Source organism: Equus przewalskii, chromosome 5 (assembly GCF_037783145.1).
Source record: "Equus przewalskii isolate Varuska chromosome 5, EquPr2, whole genome shotgun sequence".
Taxonomy (NCBI): Eukaryota; Metazoa; Chordata; class Mammalia; order Perissodactyla; family Equidae; genus Equus; species Equus przewalskii.
The window spans coordinates 19184475-19210152 of NC_091835.1; the positions used below are offsets into that span (position 1 = coordinate 19184475).

Here is a 25678-nt window from a genome sequence, read left to right on the forward strand (position 1 = left end):
GTTTGAATTTAGGATTTGTGTCTCCAAAGCTCATGCTTTCAATTACTCTATCATCGCTATGGGTGGAAGCAGTGAAATTATATAGGGAGCTGTTTATCACTTGGCATCTTCTGAAATTTTAAATCGTTCAGTGGCTGTCTCTAACTGAATTATAAAATTTTTGGCAACCCTCCCATCTTCATTGGAACCCCTCCACCTGCACCTGTCTTTCTTCCAGATCTCATCATACTGTTGTGGAAAGAGTTTGGATTTGGAGTCATACTGGGTTCTGACGTCCCCTCTACTATTCGTCTTTTTGAATGAACCCTGGGATAAGTTACGTTACCTCTTTGAACTGCTGATTGCCATTCTCTAAAAATCAGAATAGTAGTACTTCCTTCATGGGGTTGCTGAGAAAAATAAATGTGAGAATACCTGCTTCTTCTCTCCATCCTGTGTGCTTCTACCTTAATGTAACGTTGGGCACTATCATGGTAGCTTTCTTACTGTCCCCCTGGTGTGTTTCCTGCACAGATTGCCACTGCCGCCTCTCTTCTCACCCCATCACTGCTCCCTAACTATGCTCTATACTGTCACCTGAAAAATATTTCAAAAATATAAATCCTAGGGACTTTCTGTTAATAGTCATGATGGGCACATGCCCTCCCACTGAAACAACTAAAATATTTGGATTAAAAAAACCACCCTTCTTCTTAGAGCATCCAAGAGCTGACAGGCTTTAGCAGGTTAAAATTGGAATGAGAACCAGGCTACACTGCAGATTTAACCAGTGGGTTTTTTTTTTTTTTTTTTTAGGAAGATTAGCCCTGAGCTAACTACTGCCAATCTTCCTCTTTTTGCTGAGGAAGACTGGCCCTGAGCTAACATCCATGCCCATCTTCCTCTATTTTATATGTGGGATGCCTGCCACAGCATGGCGTGCCAAGTGGTGCCATGTATGCACCTGGGATCTGAACCGGTGAACCCTGGGCTGCCAAAGCAGAATGTGTGCACTTAACCACTGCGCCACCAGGCCAGCCCCTGACCAGCAGTTTCGAGGGGAGGGACAGAATAAAGCTCAGACTCCTCATGAGAAGCTGGGACCCCAGTGGGCTGTACACCATCAGAGTGAGGGTAGATCTGAAACATACCAACTCTCGTGTGGAATTGCAGCCCAGCTTTAAGCCAACTGGGCCAACCAAGGAATCCCAAGCCTTGAATTGGTTTAAGGGCTTGTACTGCCTCCAGGTATCTGCCAAAATCAAGTGGAAATTCTTTCAAAAGGAAAGTTTCTTCAACCTAGGCCTCAAATTATTCACTGACCAGCACCTAAATATAATAAGACACCCAAGGAAACTCCTTCAAGGGCAAGAACCATCAGCAACTACAAACAACAGAAACGGCCCTCATAAATTTCGTCAGATATTGGACTAATTGCCATTTATAAAAAACTGCTTTAAAGAAATAAAAGTTAAACTTGAAGATATCCGCAAAGAATAGGAAACTATGAAATGTGACATAGCAAATTGGAAAAGAAACCAAATAAAGCTTCCTGAAATAAACATAACTATAATGAAATTAAAAACTTAGTGGATGAGGGAAAGTATGTACTTGATTAAATAAAGAAAAAACCTTCAGTGGATGGATTTAACAGAAGATTGGATAAAGCTGAAGAGAAAATTAACAAACTGGAAGATGGTAAGAAAAAATTATCTAGAGTATAGCATGGCCAGACAAATAGAAAACCCAGAGGGAGAGGATAAAAGACATAGAGAATACAGTGGGAAAGTCTAAATAAGTTTAATTAGAGTCCTAGAAGGAGATGAGAGAGAAGATGAACAAAGGTGAAATTTGGAGATAATGGCTGAGATTTTTCATAACAGTTGAGATACCAAACCACAGATTTAAGAAGACCAATGGTTGCAAGTAGAATTTAAAAAAAAAAATCCAAATTGAGATACATCAAGATAAAACTACAGAAAACCAAAGGCAAAGAGAAAATCTTAAAAGCAGCTAGAGAAAAAGATTATCTTCAAAGGAACAGTACACTCACCATTTACTTCTTATCATATCTAATTCTGATCATGTTATGCTCAAATTTTTCAGTGAATTTCCATCCCTAAAATATGCTCTTCATCATGTCATACGAGGCTTTTGGTGGCTGATCCCTGCTAGTTGTCAGACACAGAGCCTTCATCTTTCTCAGTTTACTCTTGATTGTATGCCTTTGCACGTGCTTTTCTCCCTTTCTGGATTGCTCCCCATGCCCATCCATCTTGTCAGCTCCTACTCAGCCTTCCCATTTTCAGCTCAGGGGCTCACTGTGAAGCTGCCTGTCTCACTCCTCACTGCCTTTGGGCACACTGCTCCAGCGGTCACAACACTGTGTACTTTTAATATTTGTTTGCATCTTTGTCTCATTTCTAGCATATGAGTTCTCTGAGGACAGAGACAGGGTCATTTGCAGTGCCTGAAACTCCATACATACTCAGGACCTTCACTGGGTTGACTCTGGCATTTCAGGGGGTCCCATGGCCACTTAAGCAATATCTTCATGTAGGTCTTCATGGCTTTGCCCACGATGCTCTGATTCTTGCTTGTGTGGGGCACAGGTCACCACAGTCAGCACTAGGATCCCTGCATGCTGTCATCCACTGGCTCTGCCTCTTCATTGCTCTCATTTCCTTGGTGAAACTGGAATAACAATATTCATTCTACCCTTACTACAAAGTTGTGGTGTGGATCAAATGTGATACTTTCTACTTGGCTGGAAAGTAGCCAGTGGTGCATGAGCCAGCCAGATGTGATGCTCTTCCTCTTTGACCTTGATGTCCAAGAAGCCAGATTCAGCCTGAGGCTTATTAAAGTTGCCTGCAGCAAAAAACCAAAACAAACAAACAAAAAAACCCAAACTCTCTGGCACCATACAATTTCATTGGCATTATTTCAGAGTGAGAGAGTTACTTGGTCTAGGGATTTTGTGAAGAAGGGAACTCATTGGTGCCCTTGAGCCTTGGCTCTGGCAAGAGCTGGGTATGGCGTCCTAAAATGGTCATCAGCCCTCACTATGCCTGGCAAACTTGCAACACAGCAAATGATTATAACATGAATGTACCCTGCCCCTGTGAGGACTTGTGTTGTCATTTCTGCATTTCATTAGGAAACGGGCCTATAAAATACATTTTCCTGGTTGATTAATTTTGAGAGATCTGAAGGGAAATATTTTCATTTACAAATATATATTGCAGTTTTTATTGAGATCTTGTTGGAAATTATAAATTTCTGTGGCTGTTTATTCAGAGATGGAAAAAGCTTGGATTTGTCATTCTTCTAATTGGATAGATCAAAACACCTCTTTGGCCTAATTCCTTGCTTTATTCTTCACATTGCCCCCACTTAGCATCACAGTCTAATCATCTGAAAACCTTTTGATGTGTTTATAAAGTGTTAGGAATCATCACACTGGGGCCAGCCGGGTGGTTGGTTTGTTCAGTTTGTGTGCTCTGCTTTGGCGGCCCTAGGTTCACAGGTTTAGATCCTGGGTGCAGACCTATGCACTGCTCATGGGGCCATGCTGTGGTGGTGTCCCACATACAAAATAGAGGAAGATTGGCACAGATGTTAGCTCAGGGACAATCTTCCTCAAGCAAAAAGAGGGAGATTGGCAACTGTTGTTGGTTCAGGGCCAATCTTCCTCACCAAAAAAAAAGAGAATCACCAGACTTGCCAGTTTATGTATGAGAAGGCCAAATCAGAATAATTTTTATTACCAAAATAAGGTGTTGGGTTTGCACTTGATAATATGTGAGTGGCAGTGCCACCCCTAGCAAACCATGGCATTTTACTTTTAAACACTTAAAATAGAAGTTTCAGATAATTTGTAGAATCAGATTAGTATTTCACTGGACTTTTCTTCCTAGAGTGTTTCTTTGGGAATATGTGAGCAGTTACTTTTATTAGAAGTGTATCTTTTTAAGAAACTTCTCTCTTTTAGATGAAGATTTTGGTGGTCATTAGTTTCTAGAATTTTTTGAACTGGAAGGGACCACAGAATGCGTGGGCCAGCTCTGCCTAGCTCTGCCTCTGATACGACAAAACTGAGGACTTGCTCAGGACTGCCGGCGCCTCTGCCCTCTTCTAGTAACTTCATCACGGAGTTTTACTGCTCTCTCAAGGCGTTCTTCTTGATATTCAGTAAAAAACTCATTTAATTTAAGGCCATTTTTCATATACTAAGTCATTCTTGGTGATGGGAGACACACTGAGCGGCATCCTTCTCAGAGATAACCTCTCAAATCTTGCCTCTGTTCACTCTCACTGCCACTCTCTTAATTCACATTCTGAATGTGTCTCGCCTGGACTCCAACCCCAGCTTTCTGAGTTCTCTGCTGGTCTTGTCTCTCCACTCCAGAGTGCTGCCAGATTCGTAGCCCTAAAATGTGTGTGTCCCTTGCCTTTATAGTGCTTTATAGGATAGTGTCCAAGCTTGTCAGTTTCATCATCTATATGTTAGAAAGTATCTTCTGCTGGGAATGGCATTAAATCCTAAAATATCAATGACTTAAACAAGAAACAAGTTTATCTCTATCTTATATAAAAGAAGACCAGAGGTAGGTAGGCCAGGGCTTGTAGGATAGTTCCACTCTTCAGCTCATTCTGTTGTGCTGCTCTGCACAGTAGAAAGCACCCTTGTCCTGTGGCCTCCAGGACCAAGATGAGTGCTTGAGTTCCAGCTATCACATCCACATTCCAGCCAGCAAGAAGCGAGAGAGGAAAGGCTGAGCCTCTCTCCTTTAAAGACACTTCCTGGAAGTCACTTACAACACTTTAACCTGCATCTTATTGGATAAGCTTAGACATGTAGGCCATGCTTAATTGCAAGAAAGCTGAGGAATGTAGACTTTTAACTAGTAAACCCAGCTAAAAATTGGAATTCTTATTACCAGGAAAGAAGAGAATAGATAATTGGGCAGTAACTAGAGCCTGTGCCGTAGGACCTATCCCACGTCTCCACCAGCCTTATTCTTCTCCCCATCCCAGTCCCTTCCAGCCCAGCACTTGTGTCCTCAACCTGTTGGTAGCTACAATAAATCTCTCGCTAATCCTTTACCATGTCAGGACATTTCACAGCTCTGGGCCTTTGTGTGAGTGCTGGCCTTTACCTGGAATGCCCTTCAACTTCCTTCTCTCTTCAAAGTATCTGTACATCCCTCAAACCCCAAGTCACTTCCTCAGTGAACTTTTCTTATTTCCTTAGCAGTGGTAGCACATTACTTCTTACTTGAGCATGGAGCAGTGGAAGAGCTTCATGAACTTAGTAGTGGAACAGATTGGGGTTTGAATCTCTTCTCTGCAGCTTGGGCTGGAAAGTATAATATGGGAGTTCTCAGCACATAAATTGTATTTAAAGCCACAACCCATATCTCTTTTTTCTTTTGGTGGGGAAGATTTGCCCTGAGCTAATATCTGTGCCAGTCTTCCTCTGTTTTATATGTGGGATGCTGCCACAGCATGACTTGATGAGCGGTGTGTAGGTCCACACCTGCGATCCGAACCCTGGGTTGCCAAAGTGGAGCACAAGACTTTAACCAGTATGCCACCTCCCTGTCCCCCCCTGCCCCCCTCCCCCCGATCTCTTTTTTTGAGTTTCAGACCTTCATGTTTAACTGCTTACTCAACATCATCACTTGAAGGTTTTTCACAGGTTGCCTCGCAAATAGAACTGCCTTTGAAATAGAACTCTTGATTTCCTCCTCTAGTCTCTCCTGTGCCAGGAATGATGCCTCCATTAACCTAGCTGCAGATGTTGGAAAGCTGAAAATAACCCTTTACTTCTCATATCTAATAATCCTTAAATTCTCATATCTAATTACCACCAAAGTCTATTAGTTCAACTCCAAAGTATGTCTTAAATTGATCCTTTTAATTCCATCTCCTATTGGGGCTTAAGAATGATCAACTGTTTGCTTTTCCATCTATGCTGAAATATACCTACCATAGTGCCCACTGAAAGCAGAATTCTCACTGTTTTCCAGAAAGAGAAAACAAACAGAAACTTTTCCGTTATTGATCACCCTGTTCATCAGTGAAAGAGCGACATCATCCACATTCATCTTTTATTTTAGACCACAGTTCATGATTATTCCAAAATCATCAGATGCTTCCAGAACAACATCTTTGATACTCTTATGGAGAAAAAACCCACACAAGTTGTTGATCTGTTCCATAACAGATCTTGCCAATGTGTCCTACAGAACAAGGTAATCCAGGAAAGATTAGGAGGCTGGGACTACCATGAGCAAGTACACTCTATCTAGACATCTGATATCTGAGTTTTCAGTCTCAGGAGCTGACAATCAAGACAGGGTAGTGAGGGTTTTTCCAAGGCAGCCCAAATCCTGCGCATGCAGCTTTCTGTGACAGTCACTGATAGCTCCATCTTAAAATCATTGTTGCTTTAGATTCCATCCCAATAACAAGTCAGTCTTCTGTTCCAAAGGCTATGCCAGCTGGTATCCAAAGAAAGAGGGCAAGCCAAGAAGTGAGCCCAATCATGATTTTCAGATATCACACCTGAGGACGACCTTTTCAGGTTCTGTGTTGTTTATAAGGATATCCTGGCAGAAACAAGGCCTTGTTCAGACAAAGACGCATTCTAATAAATTAAACTGAAGTTTATATGATGCAGGTGAGCATCATAGATATGTTCAATGTCTGAAGAGACACAATGCCAGGTTAGAAGGGTGAATCACCTTAATAGGTTTCCAACAACTACGTCTTGCCACACTGAATAGCAAAGTTGTCAGTTTAATGAGAGAATTTACTGCATTGTCTAATCACAAGATCATTTGTTTATTCATTTATTCCATGCATATTTATTGAGAAATGGGCATTGAAAATTCAGTGGTGAATAAAAGAAATATAATCCCAGCCCTTATGGAATATATACTCAGGTATGGTAGGGAAGGAGAGCCCTTCTCCTGGCCACTTTTCGTCAGCAGGGCTCCCAGTCAATCCCTCTTGCAGGTGCTGCTGGGATTCCCTGGTGTTGTCAGAGGGACTTCTGTTAGATATAAGTGTCAGTGTTTCCAGAGAACTCCCAGAATGGTAAAAGTTGGCTTTATGCTGAGCCTTTGCTAAGAGGCAGCCAGTCCTGAAAAGGATTTATTTATTTATTTTGGCCTTGGTAACGTACAGGTAATGTACTTGATAAGTACAGGTCTCTCTTCGTTATCTGGAATGGGTCCCACATGAATTCGCTGTGACCCCTAGAATCCAGAAACTCCAGTATAGTTGGATAAGTATATTTTCTGGGGGAGATCTAGTGTAACACATGAAAATGCAAAATAGTAAATGTTCGGAAGTGTGTAATTTGCTGCTTTTGTTCATGAGTGGTTTTAATACTTCTGGTACAGAGCCTCACTCCCTCTTTACTGGGGAGATGTGGTTTCAGTTCGTTGGGTGAATTTTGTAAGTTTTTGAAGAAAGGAAATTAAACATTAAAAGACTTTAAGTCCTTTACTCTTTATATAATGTCACTAAGAAAAGCCAGGAAAATCAGAGTTGGCTTATTTATTTATTTAATAAATATAATCTATTTTCCACCATTTTGTTTGTTATGGCTATTACCAAAGTACTTTGAAAAGTTAATATTGATTTTTATTTTGTTTTATTTTGGCAGATGTGCATAATAAATTATCCTAGCTATTCTTCGTTGTGGGCTGGGGCAGTATTTAACATTAATTTTTTTTGGCATTTTGACATGTGGGCTATTTAGTTTAATTCAATAGCTTGGTGCTCTCTACTTGTATGGTGCTTAGTGTATGAATAACATTAAATAGATAAAATATGGCCTACTGAGTGTGAACATTAATACAAGTTGGTGATGTGTTTAACCTTAGCCAAGTCACCTAACCACTGGGGGCCTGGGTTTCCTTTTCTGTAAAATGAGTAGTTTGGGGTAAACAGTATCCAAGAATCCTTGCAGCTCTGAATTGAAAAATCCCATGAGTCTGTAAGCGTAATAGATACGCATCTAACTGATTCCTCCTCTTCTCTTTTTCTCTCTTTTTAATTTAGGAAAAGAGGATGCTGGTGCACCAGTTACAAAAGATGAGAACACCTCCATGGCACAGGATACAAGAACTTTATCAGAGAAGTCACTGCAAAGATCAGCAAAGGTCATTGCCTGCAGATTTTCTCCATTTATCCAAATGGCAGTCACCTGAGCTACCTGTCAAAAGTGTCTCATGGGATTCAGTTAGGCCCATAGTTGGTTAGTTAATCAGAAAAATCAGTGGAAGCAGGGAATCATAAAAAGTGAATCTTTTTTATAACTTTTAACATGTATGTATATATTCATTCGATGAAGAGCCAAGGCCTTTTCTATGAGTGTGGGCATGTTTATTGAAGTTTTACATTATCTGTTTCTGCTTAAACCACATTCATAATGTGACGCCTGTGATTTCCAGTTTGGGTTATTTAAAGTAGAGTGAGAATTTAGGTACTGGTGAAGCAACATGAATGTAGACTCCTAGATTTTTAAAGTTTTTTTCTCCAGTGTTTTTTTATTGCTGTCATGCCCATAGCTAATTCAAAAGTAAGTTTTTAAAAAAGTCTTTTTAATTTTTTCTAGAGTATTTAATTTAGTTATCATAGAAACAAAAACAATTGCTTTTGCTTCCTGTTTTTGTTGTTTTGCATAATTCAATTTTATTTTTTAATTAATATGCTCATGGCATCTTCAGACATGGGATCAAACACAGCTGACCCTAGCTATACAAATAGCCCATGGTGGAAGAAGTGGTACAGGGGCAAAGAGTGAAGTGGTGTAACAGCATGAGGCTTCCTCTGCCAGAGGCCTCTGTCAGCGAATTTAACCTGGGACTGCAGTGTTGCTACTCAGTCTAGCAAGCTGGTTAGGAGAGAATCTCCTGCATATTGACCTGAAGAATTTCTAAATGTATTACATATGTGTTACCCCCCATTGCCCATCCAGTTATCTAGATCTTTATTTTAATAAGCGTTTTGAATACTAACCATATATAAGGCAGTGTGCTAGGTGTGGAAGATTATAATGAATGGAAAGCCTGTGGGCTGGATTTGGCTCACAAATTTGTAATTTTGTTTGACCTGTGCAGTATTTAAAAATTTTGACTTTATAGCTTACATTTAAAAAAACACATAGTGTTCACCTAAGAAAATCAGACTTCTGGCTTCTCTTAAAACAAAACATCCAGCAACACTGGGCCACGTTCTTAAATGACTTTAGTTAGGGCTGAGTAGAGGCAACCCTCTGTAGATGGAACTTGCGTTCTGCAATTTGCTACTGCTCTCCAGTGGTGCCCTCTCTCTTGCTGGGGTTTTTTTTTGGATAGTTTCTTAATGAATTCAATCTAAAATCACAAGGCAAATCAGTACTTATATGTGAAACTTAGGCTGTGGTAAAGTCATTTCTAGGACAACTAATGTATGAATCACAAGTCATGTCAAGCTACTTTATACACTTCTTATGCTGTCAAATATTAAACAAGAAGCAAGGAATTCTGGTTCAGACAAGATGGCGTAGACTTGTTTCTCCTTGCTCTTCCCAACTAAGTACAACTAGAAACCCTGGAAACTAACAAGATATAACCAAAAGAGAGTTCTGGAAGGTGAAAAGAGGAAGGCAAACTAGGTAGGGGTTCTAAGACTAGAGGAACAACATAGCAGCAGGGCTCTTTACAACCCCCTACCAACAAAAAGGGACCCAGGCCCAGTGTTTCTGGATCCCAACATAGTAATAGAAAGTGGCCCAGGCAGACTTGTCCCTCACTTATATCTAACAGAAGTCCCTCTGACAACACCAGGGAATCCCAGCAGCACCTGCAAGAGGGATTGACTGGGAGCCCTGCTGACGAAAAGTGGCCAGGAGAAGGGCTCTCCTTCCCTACCATACCTGAGACTTCTCTCCCCTACCAAGAGACACTAGCATCTGGGTAGCTTTGACAATGAGGATCCCACCGAAGAAGTGGCCCAGCCCCAGAAGCTTCTTTGTTCCTATGAGCCTGAGACTCCCCTCCCCCACCCAGAGAGACCTGGGAGCCAGATGGCACTAGCAAGGGAGATCCTACCATAACATGTTTGAGGTCCAGGAAACCTCTTTATCTTCATGGGCTTGAGACACCCCTCTTCCATCCAGAGACACTGGGCAGCTGGCTAGCACCAGTAAAGGGGGTCCTACCACAACAAAAATCCACAAACGGGAAGTTTCTTTGTCCCTGCATGGACATGGATTAGAATTTGCTTCTAATCCATACTAGAGAGACCAGGTGGCCAGGCCTGAGGAAGTTCCTTCTGTCTTCTCAGGCAGTACCAACAGAGACCAATGGGAACCCCAGTGGCACCATGGCAACCAAACATATCAAAATAGTGCTGCAAAGCCTCTGAAAATTAAATTGTCATTGGAACTACAGCCCACAAAATTAGTCCAGGACCTGCATTCCAAACCTAGAAAGGGTGACTACCTTCTAAAAGAAAAGATTTAAATAAGACCTTGAATCTCCTAACATCATAGCCAAAAGGTCCAGGATACAATAGAAAATCACCACTTGAGTGAGGAAAGACAACTAACTGATCCCAACCCAAAGATGTTCCAGTTATCTAACAATGATTTTAAAACAGCCATCAGGGGCCGGCCTGCTGGCATAGTGGTTAAGTTTGCATGCTCTGCTTTGGCGGCCAGGGTTTGCAGGTTCAGATCCCAGGCCGACCTACACACGGCTCGTCAAGCCATGCTGTGGTGACATCCCACATACAAAATAGAGGAAGATTGGCATAGATGTTAGCGCAGGGCCAATCTTCCTCAAGCAAAAAGAGGAAGATTGACACAGATCTTAGCTCAGGGACTGTCTTCCTCAAGCAAAAAGAGGAAGGTTGGCAACAGATGTTAACTCAGGGACAATCTTCCTCACCAAATAAAAAATAAAAATAAAACATCTGTCATAAATATGCTTCAACAAGCAATTAAAAATTCTCTTGAAACAAATGAGAAAATAGAAAATCTAAACAAAGAAATAGAAATTATGAAAAAAGAATCAAATGGAAATTATAGAACTGAAAAATATAATAGCAGAAATAAAATAACTTGCTGGATGGGCTCGATAGTGGAATAGAGGTGACTCAGCATAGAATTACTTAATTTGAGGACAGATCAATAGAATTTACCCAATCTGAACAGAGAGAAAATAGACTGAAAAAAATGAACAGAGCCTCAGGAAGTTGTGGGACAATAAAAAAGATTCAATAATCAAATAACTGGACTCCCTGAAGGGGACTCACAGGTGCCGCTGGGATTGCCTTGTGATTTTAGATTGAATTCATTAAGAAACTATCCAAAAAAAAAGAGAGTGGGGCTTAAAGACTAGACTGTGCTGAATGGAAACAGGAAAAAAAAAAAAATATAGAGATTTTGAGGTCCTAGCAACAGTCGTATAATGTTAGTGTGTAATGGTATCCATCTTGTATAATTGTAATTTTCTTTTTTTCTAATGGGCTTAATAGCTTGTGTTTAATGTTAGAGAATAGCAGTGGCTAATTGCTCCAGAATTGAAGATTTTTAGGGTTGGTGCAGTGGAAGGACAAGAGGGGTGGGTCATTTGACAACATAGGTAAGAGGACTTGGAGTGACTTAGGTATGATGACATAGGTAAGAGAACTTGCTGTCTCTTGGAGGTAGGAAAGGATTCAAGGCTAAGTAGCTAACACATAGAGGAAACAAGCAAGAGTCAAGGCACTAGTAGTCTTGATGTGGTGAAAAAGCCCATGAAGGGGCACAGGGGAGGAAGAGAGCTGGATGATGGGTCAGGCTGAGTTGATCAGGATTGGACCAGTTCCATGTGATGCTGAGGTGTGGCCATGAGGATGAGTTGCTGAAATCGAATGGCAGTGAAAGCCACCAGCACTGATGAGTTACAGGAACTGTAAGGAGAAGATGCTGGCTGAGTCATTTACCTGGATGAAGGTGGGAGAGGCAGACTGTAAGCCAGGTATTGCAGAGTAACCAGGAGGTCCGTGGATGAGTAACAAGAAGGGGACAGCCTGAACCATAAAAGGGTGCAGATATATGCATGAGGCAGAACACTAAATGGTTTGGATGTGATCATGCAACACAGGAACACATGGACTCCACCTCATTCAGGGGCTGTGTGTGGGAGAAGGAGCAGCCTCTGCCCAAAGTGGCTAGAACAGAGTCTTTGTGAAAGACAAGTACGTGCAAGGAGGGACTTAGAGGATTCTGGAAAGTGGGCACAGCAAGCTTGTTCAAAACAGAACGGTGTTTGCCAAAGAGGAGGGAAGAGTTAGGAAGAAGGTAGAGCATATAATGATGGGACTGAGATTGAATGAGAAGACAGGTGCCCAAAGGCACTTTCTTGTGGGGTAAAAGCCAAGAGTGCCTGGGGGAGAGGTGAGGTGCGCTGATAGGCTGAAACCCCACGTGGAGCCAAGAGACATGAACAGGAGGAGCTGCCAGCTCAACAGCAGTCTGAACCTTTGCCCAGGGGTCTAAGTAGAACGTGGATAAGTGATCCCAGTGAAGGGGTGAAACTACAGACTGTCTACAGCGGGAGAAGGAAACAGTTCAGGAAGAATAACTTCCTAGGGTGGGTGAAGGAGATTCACTTTCTTCAAGAATGCTTCTCTCCGGGTGGAAATAGCATGTGCTTGTAGTGGTGTAAAATGAGAGATTGAGTTTAATCTCGGAAAGAAAGAAGCTTAGAAGTTTTCAGCTTTGGAAGGCATAATGTAGAAGTTATTTATTTATGTTTAATAGAATTTTTAAAAAAGCAACCTCTGTGTTGTTCTGCTATAGTTCATGTGAGAAAAGTGTAATGCAGAACAAATATGTGGAGCCATACTTCCCTGAGGGAGTCTTAGTAGCTCCTGAAGATGTAGGTCCTGCTTATAAAAGCACTTTTATCTAATTCATCTATGTATTGCATAGTTTTTCCTTGGAAATATGTGCTCAATGGATACTTAAGTTGTTGCAATTTAAATATAGATTACTTAGTCACAGAGCATCACTGAGAGGCACTTTATTTGTACCTAGAAAAACTGCTGGATCAATTAGTTGACCAAATAATATCTTGCTGACTTGTCTCAACTGTTGTGCAGCCCTTTGTATAAACAGCAGTCGCTGTATCTGTGGTGTTTTCAGGTGGTTTACATCTTGGAGAAAAAACATTCCCGAGCAGCAACTGGCTTCCTCAAACTCTTGGCTGATAAGAACAGTGAACTATTTAGGAAATACGCATTGTTTTCTCCCTCGGACCACCGAGTGCCTAGAATTTATGTGCCTCTCAAGGACTGTCCCCAGGACTTTGTGACTCGGCCTAAGGATTATGCCAACACGCTGTTCATCTGCCGCATCGTGGACTGGAAGGAGGACAGCAATTTTGCGCTGGGGTAGGTGATCTCTGGCAAGAAAAGCCACAGATCCCAGACAGAACTCGGTTTAGTTGGTCTTTAGGTAAACTCTTGTGTGTATTTTAATTGTTATTTCTTTTCTTTATCAAAGCATGAGTACTTGGCATATTTTGGTCCTAGTTCCTAAGAAATTGCCCTTATCTACCACCTCAACTGTTCACCTGTAGATTCCTTCAGTTGCCAGGCAATCACCTTTTTCTTTTTTTTTCTTTTTTTTAATTTTTTCTCCCCAAAGCCCCCCGGTACAGTTGTATATTCTTCGTTGTGGGTCCTTCTAGTTGTGGCATGTGGGACGCTGCCTCAGCATGGTTTGATGAGCAGTGCCATGTCCGCGCCCAGGATTCAAGCCAACGAAACACTGGGCCGCCTGCAGTGGAGCACATGAACTTAACCACTCAGCCACGGGGCCAGCCCCCCTTTTTCTTTTTCTTTTGACATAAAATATAAGCACATTCTCAGCCTCTACCTATTTCCTGTTATGTCATGAATCCCATTTGTACTTGTGACCTGCAAAGAATTTGTTGTATCAAACAATCAGACGACTCCTTTTAGACACTAGTGTTAAAGTATGCAAAATTATAGGCATATTCAGGGAACGCCAGTCTCCCGTGATTTAAAATATGAATAAGAAGGTATATTTGAGTTGTGCGCTTTTTGATATTGATCTTCAGAGGTTTCACTTATGGTGTTAAAAACTAAATTACCCTACTGTAAGCAGGAAAAGGGGACCATGTTTTTATGGAAGCTTCCAGAGACTAGTCTAACTAAATATAGATTATGTAGTGACAGGCATCATGGATAGCTACTTCTTTTTGATCTGAAGAAACTGCTGCACCCAGCTGTTCGATCAAATTCTATGCCTTCTTACCATTGGTATTCATTTTTAAAGAAGAGCAATATTAAGTTTTAGCTGTATCTTTAGCCCTTTATTATGGATGGTGTCTGATGTATGCTTCACAGGAAGTAAAAATAAAGGCATACAAGCTAGAAAAGAGATTGTTCTGACACTTTTAATTTAGTTTGGTGACTTTCTTATTGGTCATCTAACTTGTACAGGGTGGACCCTCCTGGGAATGTGCTGTGGTTATGAGTGCCAGCATTGAACGATGGCCACAGTGTGCTGCTTTTATCAGGTTTACCCTGTACTTAGCCTCTTATGCCTAGCAAAGTAAGCCAAGTCAAATCTGTGTGTCATACCTAAAGCGATTTAAGAAACATCATCCTGTGCCCCTTTTTCAGTGATATGAAGATCAGTGTGATTTATATGATCTCAGAGCTGCCCAGGAACAGTTGCACTTTCTTTTTTACTCTCAAGCGATGTGATTGCAATGTCATCATTTTTAAGCCTAACTCATTATCCAAAAGTGACGTCAACCCGTTGAGCCCTAAACAGTCCTTCTCAGAGGCTTGCCAGTTTCTCACCATCAACTCAAAAGGCCTGATAATGGCTATGCCACCTGGCCCCTGTTGATTGTGCCCACCACACTCAGCTTGGTGGTGAAAAGGGAAGACTTTCACATCAAAGCAGGAAATCCAGCCTTGTCTTTTATCTGCCCATCTGTCTTAGCCCATTGTGTATACTTGATTGGACTGCCTCCTTAGCTTTCAAGCTGTAAGGGTGTAGTCAGGAAATCTTCATGGTGTGAGTTTCTCTTATTTCTCGAAGGGCCTGGCAGGTTCCTTTTTTACAGCTGACCCATTACTTCATCAAGAATGCTTTTCTTGTGGGTAAAGTACAACAATAATCGAAAAAGAAGTCGGGCCTTTGAAGCAGCAAGGATATTTGCTGAATCTAAAGAAAGAATGTTTAAAGATAATAACTATATATTAATCATGCACTTTACAAAATAAAAAAAAATTGAAGATTCTCGTACTTTGATGGAAAACTGCTAACCTTTTCTCTACCTTCTTACTATAAAGACATTAAAACTGTCTTTTGTGGAAATATGCCTTTTAAAATCTTTGTGAAAAAGAAAATTTATCATCAGAAGTAAAATGTGGCAGGTTTTCATGATGAAGTTCTCAGATGACGTCTGTCTCTGAGGGGTGCAGGCTGCAGCTGTCGAGCATGTTGGTGGTCGCCTTGCCCTTTTGTTCTAGCTATCAGTTACCGATCTTTAGGAACTGAGGTCACTGTTTCCCAATCAGAACATGCTGTGCTGTGGCTGCCTGGGTTTGTGCTCTCATCTTTGCCAGGTTTTGACCAGGAGTGTGAAGGTAGTACTTGCTGTGGGTATGAGGGTGTGTGGTTAGTGTCCACAGAAACTATGCCTAAAAACCAAATTCAGCCAAGGTGGCTTCCTTCTGAATGTCTTCCCTCCCCCTACACTCTACCCTTAAAAGTACTGAACAGCTTCTGCCAATGTAATTGCTACTAATTATTCACGTCCAAAGTCACATACTTCTTTTGTAGTTAAATTCAGTTTATGAGACAGGTGTTGATCAACTGTCAGTTACTATGCTATCTTATGTGAGAAATACAAAAGTACAAAAGCTATGGTTTCTTTCTTTTCTTTTTTTTTATGGTTTCTTTATTCAAGAAAATTATAGCCTAATGCAGAAGGACTTGTACATAAATGTCACAGGATTAATTTGATTCTAAGAAATGGAATCCTACTTGAGGTAATTTAAATAAAAGTGGGGATTTATATATGAAACTGGTGGTTCTTCTAAAACCCAGGACAGGAAATGGAGGCAGATCTCATGAGGAACTTAGAACTAACCAAGCAGAAAAGGAATTACAGCTTCTCTCAACCACCCTGACCAGCCTAGCCACCACAGGGTGTATTTTCTCTGACCCTTTCTGCATGTGAGCTGTATTTATTCTGTTTCTCTCTACACAGTAGCTGTCTACCTGCTCAGTAGCATTCAAGGCCCCAAAATGGCACTGCCAGTCCCTGCAGGTCACGTACTGAAGTCTAGATCACAGAGTAGAATTTCCAGGTTAGAAAATCTTAGTGGTCTAGCTTGAGACACTTATTTGCCCTGGTCACTAGTCTTAACCAGAGGTAGGGGTCCCAGGTACATGACCCACTGTCCAATTAGCAGGGACTGTGGGACTTGACTCTCTGGCAAGGAGTGTGGATACAGCAGATAGGTTGAATGGCCTGTCTCTTTGAGCTGTAACTATAGTACAGAACAGAATGGTGCAAGTTCTTCCATAGGAATAAAATAATTTTCTTTTCTTTTCTTTCTTTTTTTTTTTTAAGGAAGATTAGCCCTGAGCTAACATCTGCCAATCCTCCTCTTTTTGCTGAGGAATACTGGCCCTGACCTAACATCCGTGCCCATCTTCTTCTCCTTTATATGTGGGATGCCTACCACAGCATGGCTTGCCAAGTAGTGCCATGTCTGCACCCGGGATCCGAACCAGCGAACCCCGGGCTGCTGAAGCAGAACGTGCACACTTAACCGCAGCGCCACCGGGCCAGCCTCAAAATAATTGTCTTGAAGTATAGAGGACGTGGGTAAAAGGGAAAATCCAGGATCATTTCTTGGAGAATGGAAGCCTCTCTGCTAAAAGGTCACTGACTGAGAGTGCAGAGTAGATGAGAAGGGCCATGGCTGGAGGCCATTGCAGTGAGACAGAGGATGATGGGGCGATCCTGCAGCAGGGGAAGCAGGAAGAGTGAAAAGGTTCAGGGGAGATGAATTCTCCCAGAGATGATGGCTGATTGGCAATGGGGCAGGAAGGAGGACAGAACCTTGGATAAACTTTTGAGACCTCCAACTTGGGTGATTGGGTAGATGATGATGGCGTTTAACCACAAATCACTGAGAGCAACTACAGCTCCTGCCATTCCCTTCACTTAGGCCTCATTGTGTGCTGTTTCCCAAGTGGACTGTGTTTGTTCGTAGCTCCAAACTTTTGCACACTACACTTCCCGCAGCAGTGGCTTTCCCCTCTCCCCAGGGTTTGTTTGGTGAGATACTCACGTTTAACCCAGTTGTCCACTAGAGAAATGTTCCCTGACTATGAGTCCTCCCTCCTGGGTGCTCCCATAGTTTCTAAAATACCATAATACATCAATTATTGTAGCTCTTGTCTGTTTGTATTGTAATTGCTTATGTAAGTTATTTACTTGGTCATGAGCTCCTTTAGGACAAGGATACTCAATGAACGTTTGCTGGCTGGTCAAATGGGTAGATGAAAATGATTTTTTGACCCTGAGATCTTCAACTGGGTTGACTAGGAAGATGTTACACCATAAGTCAGCTAGAAAATGCAGGAGAAGGAGTTTGGAACAGAAAGTAGTGAGAACCAAGGTTCTATGATTTTGAAATCAACACTTGATAGCAACATACAGCCAGTATATAAACTTAGGTAGAAAACCCCAAATTTAGAATCTTTAACAAAAGGATTAAATAGAATGCACAAACTAATAGGATACTTTATGATTTCAGTAGAAAGGGGCCTTAAGGAGGCCATCAATCTTGGTGCCCCCTTCAGTGTAAGCATCACTTCTCTGGTGCCCCTAGTGGCACTTTGGTGCCTCCAGTTACTGGGAGTCCAAAGAGTATTACAGTACTGGAAACTCTAGTTGTTGGAAAGTTATTTTTCATCTTGTTCTTAGAATTGTCATGAGGATCTCACTTGAGCCTTGTTCATCTCTATACATCACATCTACAACATTTTCATGAATCTTAGTCCTATAATGCTATCAAAAACCTGAAGGTAATCTGTTCTTAGTGAACCCTTGCTGGCTTTTAGGGGTCACTGCTTTTTGATATGGATGACAACATATTAATACTTTTAATATTTAGTACTAGACTCTCATCCAGGATACTTAAAAAGCCACATTGGCTTCCTCACTGGGATGACTTGTAATTATAGATTCAGATTTACAGTGGGTTTTTTTTTTTTTTGGTAAGGAGGATTGTCCATGAGCTAACATCTATGCCAATCTTCCTCTATTTTTTTTTTTTTTAATGCCCTGGGTTTCTGCCACAACATGGCTTCATAAGCCATGTGTAGGTCCATGCTGGGGATCTGAACCTGCAAACCCTGGGCCGCTGAAGCGGAATGCACAAACTTAACCACTGTGCCCCTGGGCTGGCCCCAGATGTGCAGTTTTAAGAGCTTCCAAACACTCTTAAGTCATCTTTCCTTTTAGAAACTCTTGCAGTGGAATTCATGCCTATGTTTTCTCAGATCTTTGTGAAATCTGCCATCCCGAAGTCTAGAGTTTACAGTCCCAGCCTTCCCTTCCAAGATGTCATGAGCATGGAGATATCACGGTCTCCTCCCCCTAAATTTGTCATGGTTTCTTCTTCTCAAATATTTAAGGGTAAATCTTGAAGAAAATGGAAAAGTTTTACAGCAACTACTGTGAAGAATATAATAGTGTTTCTTGGCAACCCTGAAGACTAACTGAAGATATGTGACACCAATGACCTAGAGCAAATTGACATATTTGTATTATTTTCTCTAGCAAACTTCGGTAGCTTTCAGAGATGGGGAGGAGGGAAATGCATAGGATTGAGAAATTTCCCGTTGAACATGGGGTTGTCTGGGCTTAACAGAAGGCTATTGAAATGAGAAACAGAGAGTGGGTTGCAGTACTCATTTTAATGAGTGTGAAGGACAGCAGGTTCCATGCAGAGAGGGACTGGGCGAAGCAAAAGGGGAGGAAGGCAAGTTCCAGTTGATGATGGTGTGGTGGAGGAGGGTTGGTTGGTGGGGAGGAGGTGGGCATCCGTTCTGGTATCTTCTTCGTCTCCCAGCTTTGCACCCATAATGTGTCAGTTATCAGTCAGAAATATTTGTTGACTGACGGAAGCAAATACTTTTACTATTCCAGTCAGTTTTGATAGATCCTGAATTTCTTATTAGGTAGATATGAACTGGGGAGGTGATCATTAAATTACATTAAATTGTATTTAGTAGGCAAATGAAACAGTAACTAGGTCGGTAGAAAACCAAACAGGAAAAATTAGTTTGTTTCGTTGAGGCATATCATACAGGATTAGCAAATTGAAAAATAGCTCTATCAATCTTTCCCCCTGTGCAAAAGGAGTATTTCACTGTTTCAAGGGTGTATTCCTTATCGAAGACCCGTCTGAGGAAGAGGCTGAGTTACATAATCCTATGAACTTGCATGACGAAACTTAGACTTTCTAAGTGCTTTTTGGGGAGTGTGGCTCTAGCTGGCTGGTAGACAAAAAGCAAATCAGGCTGAGGAGGGGGCTCTCCTCTTGTGACTGTTGGGCTCCACCTGGTGGCCTGTAAGGATCAGTTTTGGTAAAAGCTGTGTCTTCAACACTGAGAGTATCCTGGTCAAAATAGAGCAAAAGTAAAAGGAATAGAGGAGTATGGTCTTGATCCAGGCTTCGATTTCCAACTTGTTCGTTTCCTCACACTGTGTGCAGTCATGAACACTTTTTCTATGGTTGTCAGTTTCATCCACAATTTTTAGTACATCTTTTTGAGAATACTATTTTAGTGTTAGAGAAACTCAGCTCTCATTAGCCTTCTCTTATTAAATGCTTTCAGCCTCCTCTTTGCTTCCTTCACTTCAACATTAAGCTCTTTACTGTCAAGTTTCAAGGCCTTCCCTGAAATCATTCAGTATTGTTGGGCCTTGCTTCTTTTCCCCGTTTTTATGTTTGCATGGATCCGCCCTCACTTTTCCTAAAGTCCCCATTTCTGATTTGCTGACTCTGCCATGTCATACTACTGAGCCAGAGGAAGGGGAAATAACATGTTCTCTCCTCCAGATTATAGAACATAATACATAAAATATACAGCCAAAGACATTGTGTATTTGCCCCCCATTTGTTTTCACTGTGTATTGTTACTGAAGTTCTAGGCCCAAGTGTAGCTGATGTTTGATTATTCTCCACGTGCAGGTTCTCAGGAATCTGATAACATTTTATCTGTTTTCATAGAGTTTCCAACATGGACCAGTATGTGTGGGAGCATTGATTTGAGAGCAATAACGGTAGTGATAGTCACTACAAGAACGTGTGACTGTCTTCCTGTGTATAGCCTAGTTTTAGGGCTAAATCTTTATACGAATATGAGGTAGAGAAAGGAAGATGGATGGTTTAGAACACTGATGTTGACTGTTGAGTGTTCTTATTTCCTTTAAGGCGAAGAGGCCAATTTGAAGGACTTTCTTGTCTTAATTTCTTATATCTGTAGCTGGTTCCTTCCCCAATAGGTTTTTTACTCACACATCACCCAGAGCAGTGGACCCATTGCTTATTTACACAGAATGTTTACACATGCATACACGCACCACCTCCACCTGTCAACTGTAGGGAGTTGGGAATGTGGTTTCAGCACTGTCTGGATTCATTTTACAGTAGGACCCAGTTGTAATGTCATTGATTGTGAATAGGAACAGTATTTGTGCAGGCACTCTAGTGAGTGAGAAAATTTGAGGTGGTGATCATTATAAATTAATGAGGAAAGCTTTCTATCTCCAACTATTTATTATTGCAGGATCAAATTGAAGAAAAATTTTTAATTTTAATTTTTCCAAAAGTATACATATTATATATTTACTGTTAAACTTATTTAAAACATATACTATAGAAAGTAAAAATTTTCCAGAATTTCACCCCAAGGAATGATCACTGTAAAACGTTTGGTATACATTTGTCTAAAATATTGCTTTAAAAGTATTTATTAACATTACTTACAAAGTATGTTTCACAGATAAGAGAATAAATGTAACACTTGTATAGTTTTTGAATCTTGATATTAAAACCAATGCATGAACTCACCACCTAGATTAAGAAATATATCACAACACTGTTCCTCTCTATTCTAACCCCAAATTTTTCCTCTAGAGGTAATCAGTGCCTCAAACATTCTAATTGGAATGTGCTTTTCTTTATAATTTACCCATATCTATACCACTAAAAATGTTGTTTAGTTTTGCTGGTTTTTGAACCTTGTAAAAAATACCATGCTACATATATTCTCCTATGACTTGCTTTTTTCTATTTAATATTATGTTTCTAAGATATATTCATATATTTCATTCATTTTAATTCATATTTCCATTTCCTAAAATATATCATAATTTATCTAGCAATAAGATATTTGGGTTGAACTAAGGTATTGCTATTATAAACAGTGCTCCTACAAACATTCCCGTGCTCACTAACCCAAGTTTCTCTAGACTTGAAGAGTACAATTACTGTATCACACATATGTGCACTTTTAACTTTACAGCTTTATAGCCAAACCATGTTCCAAAGTGGCTGTAGTCAGTTTTAGTCCTATTAGCAGTGTATGAGAGGTTCTCTTGCTTCACATTCTTATCAACAATTTGACATTGTTAGACTCTTCAATTTTTGCCAATTAATTGGGTGCAAAATGGTATCTCATTATGATTTTAATTTACATTTTTCTGATTGCTTTTATCTTTTCCTATATTTTTGGTCATTATGTTTCCTCTTCTGGGAAATGTCGTCTTTACTCATTTTTATAACAGTTAATTTTTTGTTTAGGTTATTTACGGAAATTGCAAAAATTTTACAGAGAGTTCTCCTTATGTTAACATCTTACATTACCACAGAATATTGATCAAAACTAAGAAATTAACCTTGGCACAATACTATTAAATAAAGTATGAGCTTACTCAGATCTTAGCAGTTTTTCCCCTAAGTTCGTTTTTCTGTTCCAGAATCTAGTCCAGGATCCTACATTGCAGTTAGTTGTCGTGTTGCTATAGTCTTTCCGGTTTGTGACAGTTCCTCAGTCTTGTCTTTCATGACATTAACACTTTTGAAGAGTACTGGTCAGTGATTTTGTAGAAGTTTCCTCAGTTTGGGTTTGTCTCATGTTTTCTCATGATTAGATTGAGATTAGGCATTACTGGGAGATTACCACAGAGGTGATGTGTACCGTATCAGGGGGTACATGATGTCAGTATGTATTGCTGGTGATGTTAACCTTGATCACTAGGCTAAGGTGGTCTCTGCCAGGATTCCCAACTTACTATTTTCCCCTTGTAATTATTATACTATATTTTGGGGAAGATTTTTGTTTTGAGACTATGCAGTTATTCTGTTTCTACTTAAACTTTCACCCACTCATTTTAGCATTCAATTTTAATTGGGCTGTTTGTCATTTGATTTTTTGGAGTTAAAGAATATATATTCTGGAAAGTAATCTTTTTAGCAGTTACTGACGTGGAAAATATCTTCTTCCTAGTTGATGAGTTGTCTTTTCCTGTTATTAATGATTATCTTCTGAAGAACAGGCATTTTAAGCTGAATTTTTAAAGTTTTTGGTGCTGCTGTATAGAATTACAATTAATTTTTGTATACTAATTCTGTATCTAGCTGTCTTGCTAAATCTTCTTATTAATTTTAATACTTTGGATGTAGTTTCCTTTGGATTTTTCATATAGATAATAATATCAATGGTAAGTAGTGACAGATTTGTTTCTTCCATTCTAATCCCTGTAACTTTTGTTTTTTCTTCCTGAACTGGCAATTCACAATTGGGGAGGAGATATTTTCCATACTAATAAGTGATGAAAGTTCAATTTTGAGTAAAAGCAATAGTAGCAGACATTTTTTTCTTGTTCCTCTTTTTTTTTGATATGCTAATAATTTTGCTAATGTGGCAGCTGGTTGTTAAAGGACTCTTACCTAAATATGTGTCTTTGGGTTTTGTTTGTTTTTACTGCCTTCAGTTTTCTTAGTTTTCCTTTGGAGTTTCAAGGAAGAATAGTATGCTTTTTTTCCAGGCTCAAAAGTATTAATTTGTTTATTTGTTTATTCATTCAACCAACATGTATTGGCCACCTAAGATGTACAGGTCTCAGTGTAAAATACAGAAATAAAGAAATGTTTATTCTCTTTAGGATGATCTATCCATTGATGAAGAGATGTACCTAAAGCACTGTGACACAGCTAGCAAGTGACACGTGCCAGAAAGGAGATATAACCAAGGAGAGTGATGTGTGGAGGAGGGAGGCCTGCTCTGGAGACAGGGATGACTTCCTGGCCTTGCTGCTCTGCTCCATGAAAGTAAAGTGAACTTGGTGTATGTTTTGTGGACCTAGTTCAACATGGAAGTCATAAAGGGAATGCCTTTAAGATAGGAATATATTGCTTAAGGAAGGAGCCATCTGTAGTATTTTTACGGATGAAAACCAGCAGTACCGTGTCGGTATGTAATGAATGCCTACAACATACATGAAGTGAACAGTCCTGAGATTTAGTTTTTGGTAGTAAGTGCTTTGCATTTTCTGTTACAGAGTGAAGGAAGGGACAGGGAAGTTTACTTCTCATGGAAGATATTTTGTAATATTTCTGTTAGTTAGGATGCTTTTAGCAGCAAGTGATAGAAAACCCTGACCCAAAGTGACTTCAATCATAAGGGGATACATTGTCTCCCATAAGTGGGAGTCCACAGGTTGGGCAGGCTCCAGGCCCAGTATTGTCAGTGACTTGATAAAGTTGTCAGATAGCCTTTTGCTGTCTTCAATGATCTAGTTGTAGATTCTCTGTGGCCATGAAGACGGCTGCCAGTAAGGTCAGGCTACGTGCTTTCTTCATCCCATCCGACAGGGGAGGGGCCAATCCTGCCTGCCAACCATGATATTAATTATAATCTCCAGGGGAACTATGCCCTGATTTTTTTTTTTTTTTCCTTTTTAAGGTTGGCACCTGAGGTAACGTCTGTCGCCAATCTTTTTTCTTCTTCTTCTTGTTCTTCTTCGCCCCAAAGGCCCCCAGTACATAGTTGTATATATTCTAGTTGTAGGTCCTTCGGGTTGTGCCATGTGGGACACTACCTCAGCATGACTTGATGAGCTGTTCCATGTCCATGCCTAGGACTGGAACTGGGGAAACCCTGGGCCACCAAAGCAGAGCTTGCAAACGTAACCACTCGGCCATTAGGCTGGCCCGTATGCCCTGATTTTATTAGAATAATGAAGAAATGCCTCTGGAACTGAAGATGAATTCCCTGTGTGAAAAAGATTAGGTTTCTGTTAGGAAGGAGGAAGAGGGGAGTGAATGTTGGGTAGGCAACCAATGCTGGGCAATACAGTTTTTATTAGATTATGATAAATATTTCCACAATTTATAATTTAAAAAAAGCCAATGTTATGATATTAAAGGAAGTTTAGAAAATAGAGAAGTCACTCATAGTCCTCTATCTCGAAAACAGCACTATTTTTAGGTATTCTCTTTTCGTAAATGTTTTTACGTAAATTATACTACACCTATATATCACTTCTTAAATTCTATGTCGTAGTCATTTTTATTTTGCTACATCTTAAAAATTATTTTTCTAAAATGCATAATCAGTTGAACAAATGTGCCATGATTTAGTTTATCATTTACCTGTTATCGGAAATCTAGATTACTTCTTTTATTCTGTTTCAACTCTAAGTTTTTTTAGAATAAACTTTATTTTTTAGAACAGTTTTAGATTTACAGAAAAATTGTCAGGATAGTACAGAGAGTTCTCATATACTCCGGCATGTAGTTTTCCCTATTATGAACATATTAGTGTGGTACATTTGTTACAATTAATGAACCAATATAAATACATTATTAATTAAAGTTTATATTTTTATTCAGAAATCCTTGATTTTTAAAAAATCTAATGTCTTTTTTCTGTTCCAGGCTCTCATCCAGGATCCCACATTACATTTAGTTGTCGTATCTCCTTGGGGTCCTCTTGGCTTGTGAGAGCTTCTAAGTTATTTTGAAGGATATATTTTAATGCAGAGTAGGCTGAAGTGTGTTTTTGTTTTTTTTTGTTAAAGATTTTATTTTTCCTTTTTTTCCCAAAGCCCCCTGGTATATAGTTGTGTATTTTTAGTTGTGGGTCCTTCTAGTTGTGGCATGTGGGTTGCTGCCTCAGCAAGGCTTGATGAGCGGTGCCATCTTCATGCCCAGGATTCGAACTGGCAAAGCCCTGGGCCACCAAAGCGGAGTGCACGAATTTAACCACTTGGCCACGGGGTGGGCCCCTGAAGTGTGATTTTTAAGAGAAAAGCCAGACGTTTTGATGCAACATTGAATTATAGTTGTCCTAAAGCAACTGTTGCCATCTTTTTGGACAGTGACTAGAAGACATAGAAACTACTTAGAAAACTGTAACATTTGAACTATAATGCGTGAGAGGGAAAGTCACTTTCAGTATTCATTTTTTTTTTTTTAAGATTTTATTTTTTTTTCCTTTTTCTCCCCAAAGCCCCCTGGTACATAGTTGTATACTCTTCGTTGTGGGTCCTTCTAGTTGTGGCATGTGGGA

General features: G+C 40.2%; 1 protein-coding gene across 33 annotated transcripts in view; it reads left to right on the forward strand.

Moving 5' to 3' along the window:
• DIS3L2 (DIS3 like 3'-5' exoribonuclease 2) overlaps positions 1-25678 on the forward strand; it is a 344241-nt gene that overhangs the window by 135828 nt on the left and 182735 nt on the right. For 31 of the 33 annotated variants that reach the window (XR_011540208.1, XM_070620166.1, XM_070620179.1 and 28 more), the window contains 2 exons: positions 8059-8159; positions 13175-13422. Coding sequence is in view for 32 of the 33 variants with exons in the window: in XM_070620166.1 (XP_070476267.1) it covers positions 8059-8159; positions 13175-13422 (349 nt within the window). In the remaining variant the exon portion in view is untranslated. The remainder of the gene's footprint in view (positions 1-8058; positions 8160-13174; positions 13423-25678) is intronic. The other 2 variants (XM_070620198.1, XM_070620199.1) reach the window with 1 other exon arrangement.